A 10,169-nucleotide genomic window follows, 5' to 3' on the forward strand; every position below is an offset into this window, starting at 1 on the left:
TTATTTTTTTTAATTTTCTCTAAACATTTAGAGAACCTCATACCCCATTATTTTTAAACTAATTTTATTTTTTTAAATTAATTTACTTGTGTTAATCTAACATTTATTAATTATTAAATCAAATCTATATTTATTTATAGTAAATATATAATTATTTTTAATTTATTTAAAAATATACAGTTTTCTCTAAACATTTTTACACAACTTCTAGCACTTCCTTGTGGCCCCATGGGGTTTTTTGGACCCCAATTAAATAATAATAATAATAATAATAATAATAATAATAATAATAATAATAATAAAAATAAAATAAAATAAAATAAATATATATATATTATGTTAGTCAATGAGGATCAGAAACTGTTTGATTACCAACATTCTTCAAAATATCTTCTTTTGTGTTCAACAGAAGAAAGAAACAGGTTTGGATCAACATGAGGGAGAATAAATGATGACAGGATTTTCATTTTTGGGTGAACTGTCCCTTTAAAAGCATTTCTGAGAAGTTTTACACACAAATAATAATAAAAAAAAAAGATGAGTGTAAAAGATGAAAGCAGCTCGATCCAGACCTACAGGAGTAACAATTACTGACTATTGACTGGTAAGATCCTCAGAGAGTCAATACAACCACACCAGAAGAAAGGAACGAGTGTGTCAGTGAAGGTGTTTGTGAATGTGTGTAGATGTGTGTTAGTTACAGGATCAGAGAATGACACTGTTCCTCTTTCATAGTCCAGATACACTCTCACACGATCAAGCTTCTGTTCAACATGAAAACCAGACCATTCATCCAGTTCATCCTCATCATGTAACACACTCCAGACATCAGTGTTAAAGAAATCATATCCCTTCCTCTGGTTGGATGCTGTAGTTACTCCAAGTCTCCAGGATAAACTCTCTTTAACCTCCACATCCCAGCAGTGTGTTCCTGAGTTAAAACCCTCTGAACCCAGAACACAGAGATGAGAGTCAAATCTCTCTGGATTATCAGGAAGAGGTTGTTGGTTAAAGCTGTTTCTCACACTGGTCAGATCATCAGACAGGACGAACCATGGATGAGCCGTGTTTGGATCCAGAATCACAGGAGCTGATGAGACACAATCAACAGCTGCTTTTATTCTGATGTTCATATAATGATCAAGAGAGAACCGTACACAGATTATTATGAATTATGACACTCGTCCTGTTGATCAAACACATCAGACATTTTCCTCTGATCACTGTCAGTGTTTTTAGTCACACACTCATTTTTATTATCAGTGTTTAATGGCATCAGATACAAACATTAAATGATTCAAACATTTGTGTCTCATCAAGAGAAACTGATATTCTGGAAAAGTTAAAATCACAATCAATCAATCAGAGCTGTTGAGATGAAAAACTGTATCTCTAAAAATTCTGTTCATCTTCATCTGATCATCTTCATTAAACTGAATTTAAATACTTTGTTACTGTCTGTTGTGTTTGACTTTAATGAATAATCAATCATGTTAACATTATAAGATGTAATAAATCAGTGTGTTGTGAGTAACTGAAGCAGTTCTTCTGGTAAACATCATTATCTGAACAAACCCTCATCATTGTGTTTCTGAAACATGGAAACATCAAGATTCATGAAGCAGCACTTCTTCTAGAAACCCTAGATTCAGGATTCATGAAAATCTTCAAAGAAACATTTTTAATGTTTCTTCAGTTCTTGAAAAATTTTAATAAGTTCTCAAATATACCAATAACAACATCTTAAATATTTTCTTATTATATCCTTAAATATCCCTTTCTCCATATATTTATAATCAATATATTAAATGATTTAAATATATTGAATAATATATTTTGTTAATATGTTAATAATAATACATAAGGAATTACATCTTTTCATATATTGAGAAATATGTGAGAATATATTTATTATGTTACATTAATGTGTTTTCATGTTAGTTAATTTCACTCAATTAAGTTTCTGCTTCAAAATATTTGAGTTCACAAGGAAAGTTGTGTTGGTTTTATTTCAGGGTTCATGTTGAAAAAATGCAAAGTCTAATTTTACAGTTCAAAATACTCAAAACTCTGATGCAAATAGTTTCCTCAATTATTTTAGTTAAACCAAGGCAATATTTTACAGTGTGAGGAAAATGATTGCCCTAAATTTCTCAAGCAAGTTTTAATACAAAAGTCAATACAAAGACAAACAAAAGTGTGTTCTGAGTTAATTATTCCATATATTTTTCAATATATTCAAACTATTCAATATTTTGATCATAAATATGTGGAAATATATTTTCTTTCTGTATGGGATATTGTGTTTGGTTTTGAAGTCTTCTTATTGTCAGTGTAAATTTTGAACAATGTATTTTAGAATAACAATATACTTTATGAGATTTTGAATTCTTCAGAAGTTTTGTCTTAAAAGTAGTAACTTTTGTAAGACAAAATATTCTTAACTTTTTACAAAATAAGAAGAAAATAATTTTATCCTTAATGTTGTGAATCTGTCGGCAGCTCTCTGAGGAGATTATAAAAATAATAATTTTCTTCATGAACTCGAGAGAGTCCTCTAGTAACAGAATCATAATAGAAACTCTCTGAGGATCTTGAAATACATATTGAAGTTCTTCAGTTCACAATATTATATTTGAGCTTCAGTGTTTCAGTCTGAAGAATCACAAATGAAACCTCAAGTATCTTTTCACTTTTACACTGTTGAGTTTGTTCTGGACTTGAGTAGAAAACAGAAACATTCTCAAAAAGAACTGATAATATTCATTACCAGAACTATATATGATCTTCACTTATTACAAACTGAAATAATTTAGAGCTTTTGTCTCATGAAAAACACCTGTATGATTTCCAGTGTCTGTGTGTAAGAGCACAGATTACTCCAAACTCACTGTTTTGGATGATGTCCTGCATCTTCTTCCAGACTCTGAACTGCAGGTTGCCCAAGTAACGTGGCACATGAATCAAAGCTCCAGAAGCCATCTGTGGATCCGGCTGTGAGATCTGGACTCTGGAAGAACATTCAGGAGTCAGAACTGCAGTGGCTTTGGATCAGAAGCAGAGAGACCAGAGACACCAGCAGATCACTCACCTTTCCATTGAGACTGGAAACTTCTGCAGAACAAACACACCATTATCATCAAGAACTCAATCAATCAATCATCAATCAATGATGTGAAATCAGACCTTCAGAAAGCAGATGTCATTGTCTTTCTTCATCTCCTCCATGTATTTGATTGTGTGTGAAAGAGCTGAGATGTGTCTGTTCATCTCCTCCAGCTTCTCCTTCATCATCTGCTTCTTCTGCTCCTCTTCCTCCCTCAGTGCAGTGATTGTAGCTTCTTCTTCATCTCTGAGAAACTGACGAAGCTTCTTAAACTGCTGTTTAATCTGACGCTCTGTGTGATCAGCTTGAGACTGAAATCACAGTGTGTGTGTGTGTGTGTGTTTGTGTTTCAGTCAATAAAGGAACATGTAATTATGTCAGATAAAACACTTCAGCTGTATCAATCAAAAAGTATCAATCCTCACCTTGATGTGTTGAACTGTTTTCCCAAAATTTCCTTTAATGGTTACTTTGTGTTTCAGTTTCTCTTGTAAGGACTTCAGTGCTTTATTGAGCTCCTCCTGGAATTTAAAGAGAAAAACTATAAGACACCAGAGATTTCTGTAATATGATCTTGTAGGTAATAGATAAGCTTAATCAAGTGTTTATCCTCATCTGTAAATCAGTCTTACCTTATATGACGGAACAACTTCACTGATGGGTCTGAATGTGTGATTGACGTGTTGTTGTGAATCTCTACACACTAAACACACAGGCTGTTTGTCCTCCAGACAGAAGAGTTTGAGTTTCTCACTGTGTAAACTGCAGATCTCCTCAGATCCTGATGAATGACTCTCATTTCTCTCCTTCAGGAACAACTCACACAAGTTTTTCAGTGCAAGATTAAGTGGAGGAGGATCATCTCTTAAAGATCTTTTCCTGCAGACAGGACACTCCTGAGTTTTCTTGGTTCTCCAGAACTGTTGAAGACACTCTTTACAGAAACTGTGACTACATAGTAAAAAAACAGGATCTTTGAAAATATCATGACACACAGGACAAGAAAAATCATCTTCAGATAGTGAAGCCATTTTCACTGTTTGAGCTCCAGAAATCTGAACTTTACTTTCACTTTCTGAAACAAAGGTTTAAAAAATAAATAACCACAAGAATCACAAATATCTGCTGTCTGATCAGGTTAAAACGTTTAAATCCTTCTTAAATGTTTTTCCTCTTCGTTCTTCATTGTTCACTGATTCCTCATTGCTTTCGTCGAGACAAAGTCAGAATGACCGAAAGAAGAAATAACAAGTCAGTCTCTTTCTGGTAAGTGTAAGTGTTGTAAGAGGGTGGAGTTTTCCTGATCATGTGATTGTGTTCAATCTCTCCCTCCCTCTGACTGCAGTTCTTTCTGCTTCAACTCCTCCACTATCATTCCTGTTCCACAGAAAGACAGTCTCTTGTCTTAATGACTGCAGCGGCTCTCACAGCGGATCTCAGATCCACAGAGGATGATATTTCATTTACCATTCACAAAATTCTAACGCACTTAGAAAATATTGATAGTTATGCCTGATTACTATTTATAGTTTACAGTTCAGCATTTAACACTATCATGCCCTCAAACATCAAAACCAAGCTGTATAACATGGGGCTGCATAACCTCCTGTGCTGAATAACTGGATACTGAGTTTCTTCACTGGCAGGTCCCAACATGTCCACCTCTGAAAACACTCCAGCACACGTAATGAACACAGGCGATACTCAAGGCTCTGTACTCAGGTCCTGTACTGTTCACTGAGGTGACAGATGACACCACAGTCATTGGTCTCGTCACAGGCAACGATGAGAAGCTATAAGAGGTGTCAGAACTGGTCACATGGTGTTGTTTCCAAAGTAATTTAATTCAGAAACCATTTGCTGGGTTGTTTTTTGACAGTGCTGGGTCAGTCAACCTGATATTGAAGGTTTTTCATTTTAAATAATAATAATGCACGACAGGAACAGTTCTTTATTCAATAAGAAGTCAGTCTTTACAGTCATAAAATACTCAAAAACATTTAGTAAACATTTTATATGACAACGATGTTGTGTCATGTCTCAGCCCTGGGCTGCGTTCAGACCTGTCAAAACGTATTCCGTGTTGAACGACATGTTTCCTGGAAACGTTGTGCAACAGGTTTGAGATATGTTTTCTCTTGTTTGGTGGGTGTGTCAGAAATGTCAGCCCAATCAGCATCAACATGCATATAAACCACATGGTATTAAAGAAACAGCTTATCTTGCTGATTGTCAGTGTTTGGAGACACAAGCAGAGGTGAGTAGAGTAAATGCAGGCCACAAGATGTCGCCAAAATATTAATGATCTTCACTCTTATGCTTGTGAAGTGGCTAAAGGAGGTACCTGGGGGGATCTCAAATTAACTGATAGGTTCCACAGATGAAAGAAAGTCATACAGCTTTGGAACTTGAGGTAGAGTAAATAACATGCAGTATTGTTGGTGAATATAATCTATTATTAACAAATAACCACTTTTGCTCAGGGATAAGATTAGTGAATTTGTGTACTTTATGATCCTGAAAACCATATCACCTGATCATCTTTGTTTCTGGCTTTCTTTGCAACAAATGATGTGTTCTGGTAAACACTGTTACAAACAGCACAGACTCACATAAAAGCCAAGATTCAAACTGCCCAACTAAATGAAACACTGATCACAATAATGCCGACCAAACCTTTTCAATAAAACATCAACATCTAAACCTCTGTTAATTCTCAATAAGAACTTCTGTAGATCAGTAGTAAACCTTCAATGTAGAAGGAGATAAACCATCCAAGAATTTTTCTTGGAGAAATTGCAGAACATGATAGAAGAGTGGACCGGATCCACCTGAGATGAGCTACACCAAGTAGCAAACAGCTTCCACTTATATGCATATAGTCTTCTCGTGGACGGAGCTCTGGAGTGAGGCCAAGCCCAAAGTTTCCATATCTCGGGGTGCGGTTGAATTATTGTGCCGCCCGCCTGAGACAGAAAGCCCTGCCTGATTGGAATCTCCATGGGAGAGCTTTCTAAGAGGGATACTAGATCCATGAACCATATCCGGGTTGGCCAGAACAGGGCTACCAATATAAGATGGACCCCGTCCCGCCGAACCCTCTCCAGATCTCCTGGGAGCAGAGCAATCGGGAGAAATGCGTACAGACACAGCCTCATCCACGTTTGTACCATGGTCAGAGAGTCAGAGAATACCACAGCGGGCAATGAGACGTCTCTTTCGAGGCAAATAAGTCGACTTCTGCACGACCGAATTTCTTCCATATGAGCTCCACCACCTCGGGGGGGAGTCTCCATTCTCCAGGCCTCAGCCCCTGCCTCGACAGGATGTCTGCCCCCACATTTTGATGCCCCGGGATATAAGCAGCTCTCAGGGAGAGGAGCTTCCCCTGGGACCATAGGAGGATCTGATGGGCTAATTTGCACAACTGGCGAGACCTCAGACCCCCCTGATGGTTGATATAGGAGACCACCGACATGTTGTCTGTGTGAACTAACACGTGGTGGCCCCTCAGGTCTGGGAGGAAGTATTTGAGTGCTCGAAATACCGATGATGGTCCTCCCAAAGACCCTGAGCTGAGTGACCACTCATGATCGCCCCCCAGCCTGTCAGAGACACATCCGTCGTTAGCATTTTGCGACGACAAGGAGCCCCCAACACAGGACCTTGGGACAGGAACCAGGGATTTTTCCACACAGCCAAGGCACGAAGGCATCACCGCATGACCTTGATTGTGCGAAAAGGATTTCCCCTCAGAGAAAACCCCCTGGTCTTGAGCCACCACTGTAAGGGTCTCCTGTTCAGCAGGCCAAAAGGTATCACGTTGGACGCAGCTGCCATCAGACCCAACAGTTTCTGAAACTGTTTTACAGTGAGTGACTGGCCTAATTTCACCCCTTTCACGGTTAAGAGAATGGAATCCACCCGAGCAGGAGACAGATGTGCCTGCATCGTGGTGGAATTCCAAACTACCCCTAGATAGCTGGTAGTTTGAGCTGGTAGAAGTACACTCTTCTTGGCATTGAGTCTCAACCGTAACCTTCTCATGTGTGACAGAACTACATCTCGATGTTGAACTGCCTGTTGCTCTGATTGAGCTAGAATCAACCAATCGTCGATATAATTTAGCACACGGATGCCCTGGAATCTCAGGGGAGCCAGATCTGCATCCACGCACTTTGTGAAGGTGCGGAGTGAAAGAGATAGGCCAAAAGGAAGAACCTTGTATTGGTAAGCTTCGCCCCCGAAAGCGAACCTGAGGAACTTCCAATGTGAAGGATGGATTGATACATGAAAGTAATCGTCTTTCAGATCTATTGTCACAAACCAGTCCTCAGACCTGATTTGTGTGATGATCTGTTTGAGTGTAAGCATCTTGAGCTTTTGCACTGAATGATTTAACATGCGTAAATCTAGAAGAGGAACCAACCCTCTATCTTTCTTTGGAACTATGAAGTAATGGCTGTAAAACCGTGACTGTTTGCTGGGAGGAAGAACCCTCTCTAGCTCTTTTTTGCAAAAGTGTCATAACTTCTTGTTCCATAACCAGAGACTGCTGGGGGCCCACCACTGTAGGGAGGACCCCGTTGAACTGGGGTGGGCGAAACCCGAATTGTATTTTGTAACCCTTTTCTATCATTTGCAGTACCCACTGAGAAATATTGGGAAGACGTTTCCATTCTTCCAGAAATTCTACAAAGGGAACCAGCCTCTTGAGACTGGCCTCTGGTGTTTTTTGAGCATTTGACTCGACGCCCTGAAGCGGCGCACCGGCAGGGAACAGTCGAATCAAACACTGACCGGCCCTCCTCAGAGGGTCGGTGGGGACCACTGTGCCCTGAAACACACGAGACAGCAGGGTTGGCAGAACGGCCCCCTGAGGGCACCGAAGAGGGGTTAATTTTATAGATTTTAATTTCACAGGACCCTCTCTGGAGGGGGCTGCCCTCAGAAGTCCTGGACCACGGGCGTCAGGACTTCTTCAAAGCCTTCCACGCGATAATGACAGTCCGCAGATCTGTCTTACCCTTGGAAGGCTTCGTTTGCGTCACCCTCCCCGGTCCCCAAGATCTTTGCGCAGGAGCACGGGTGGCAACGCTATGTTTCTGTTGCGCTCTATGCGCGGTTGAGGAGCTTGCAGATGACCGAGGCTGCTCCCACTCAGCAGCCTCAGGAGAGCAGCGAGGGAGAAATTTTTGAAATGCTGCCGACTGTCTTTTTGCTTCCTGGAACCTCTCGACGACAGAAGTGACAGAGTCGCCGAAGAGGCCCAGGGAAGACACAGGTGCATCTAAAAGCACTAACTTATCTCTTTCCTTTATATCAGATAGGTTAAGCCATAGATGTCTCTCCGTGGCCACCAGGGCTACCATAGAGCGGCCGATTGATTTTGCCATCTCCTTGGTGGCCCGGAGAGATAAGTCGGTAGCCCTTCTCAATTCTTGGATGGTCTCAAAAGTTGCCTCACCACTCTCATCTATTTCCCCCAGCAGGTCGGCTTGAGGATCGACATGGTATGGAGACATGCCGCCGCCTGACCTGCTGAGTCATAAGCCCTGCCCACCAGTGCTGATGTTGTACGCAGGGGTCTGGTATGGCAAAGTCGGGAATTTAAGGGACGACGCTGACTCAGGCGAGAGACAGCTCGCAAGCGCCTCTTCGACCTGAGGCATCGTCCCATAACCGTGCTTTTTACCTTCTACTATATTACTATATAGGGTTGTTTGCGGATTATAGACACAGAATTGGGCCGCCTTCTGCCACGATCTCGACACCTCGGTGTGGAGATCGGGGAAGAACGGCAATCCCCGGGGCTGACGCTGTGACCGGGCGGGAAGAAAGCGCTCATCTAACTTGCTTTTCGTGCACGCTTCTGGTCTTTCTTCTGGCCATTAGTTTTTTTAATTTTGCCACCACCCTAGTCACAATCTCCAAAAGCTCCTCATAAGCTGGAGATGAGGATGGCAAGTCCTCCTCTCCAGCCTCGATGCTCACTACATGTGATGCTGGATAAGTGAAGCGGTGCCTCTACCCTGGGGGAAGAAATCGCAGAGCGTGCTTCCGCAACCAGGGGAGAGACACTGGGTCTGGCGGGTGAGGGCCGAGATAGGGCTGGGCCCGTCTCTAACCCCTCCACCAGATCCATCTGTGAACCCCAGGAATGAAGCCGCCACTGTGCTTCGGCAGCAGCGGGACCCGATCCCTGGGGAACACTCGCTGGGTGCCTTCCAAGCCGGGTCTTGAAAGCCTTAGTGATCTGAAACAAAAGAAGACGACAACCAGAAAGTGCACAGTAATATGCTCATGCTTATAATGGGGAGGGAGGGAGAGTTGCAAGCAGTTTGAGCAAACTTACTGAGCAGTAATGCCACGTATATATGTCCCGTGTCTAATAGAAGAATGGTAGTGATTTGAGCGGTTTGACAGCTGACCGCGTCATCTGGTCACACAGCACTATGCCTAAGTTTCCTGATTGAACTAACACTGTGCTCGACTCAAATGCATTTAGACACATAACAGGCCATTACCCAAAATTATACATTCAAACCCTCAAAAAGATGATGATAAATCCATGAATAAACAGCTGCAAACAGTCCAAACTGCGTTCAGAGCTGGCATCATGGCGGACAGGTAAATGCTACAGCGAGGACCCGCTGCAGAGACACGGGAATTAGGACTGAAAAGGAAGAGTACTTGTTTATAGAAGTCTGGCGGGGAGCCGAAGGTGGGGAGATAAAACAAAAATAAATGCATAAACAGCAGAGACGAGACGTCAGAGATCAGCCAGTGGATACAGAGTTTAGAAATAACAGACAGGAAGAGGAAACAAACCACAGAACGACACTGGAATGACTCTGGTGGGCGTGGCATCAGGGCAGAGCCAGTATGTAAATGGGAGGGGTAAAATATGAGAGACAGACAAGTGACTGCTTGCTTAATGTTCCTCTGCTCCTTCCAGACAATTCCCCACCCCCACATCCTGTTCTTTCCTCTATCTTTTCCTCACATCCAGCTTTTTTCCAGAGAGAGGAGAGGAGCGGCACCAGCTCAAAATGACTGACAC

General features: G+C 41.5%; 1 protein-coding gene across 1 annotated transcript; it reads right to left on the reverse strand.

Moving 5' to 3' along the window:
• Positions 1-479: 479 nt before the first annotated feature.
• Positions 480-4,358, reverse strand: LOC137003721 (E3 ubiquitin-protein ligase TRIM35-like). Its single transcript, XM_067364006.1, has 6 exons — positions 3,739-4,358; positions 3,532-3,627; positions 3,187-3,417; positions 3,092-3,104; positions 2,892-3,044; positions 480-1,090 (listed from the first exon to the last, which is right to left on the reverse strand). Exons 1-6 carry the CDS (start codon positions 4,135-4,137, stop codon positions 588-590), a joined length of 1,395 nt encoding a protein of 464 aa, XP_067220107.1. The 5' UTR covers positions 4,138-4,358; the 3' UTR covers positions 480-587.
• Positions 4,359-10,169: the final 5,811 nt, after the last annotated feature.

The sequence above is a fragment of the Chanodichthys erythropterus genome, chromosome 3 (assembly GCF_024489055.1).
Source record: "Chanodichthys erythropterus isolate Z2021 chromosome 3, ASM2448905v1, whole genome shotgun sequence".
NCBI classification, from domain to species: Eukaryota; Metazoa; Chordata; class Actinopteri; order Cypriniformes; family Xenocyprididae; genus Chanodichthys; species Chanodichthys erythropterus.

Excerpts from the sequence above, each read along its gene's own strand:
- LOC137003721 (XM_067364006.1), bottom strand. The coding sequence starts at position 4,137 with ATGGCTTCACTATCTGAAGATGATTTTTCTTGTCCTGTGTGTCATGAT. Across the intron at positions 3,628-3,738 it reads AAGTTGTTCCGTCATATAAG|GAGGAGCTCAATAAAGCACT; the intron begins GTAAGACTGATT and ends TTTAAATTCCAG. Across the intron at positions 1,091-2,891 it reads GCAGGACATCATCCAAAACA|CTCCTGTGATTCTGGATCCA; the intron begins GTGAGTTTGGAG and ends GTGTCTCATCAG.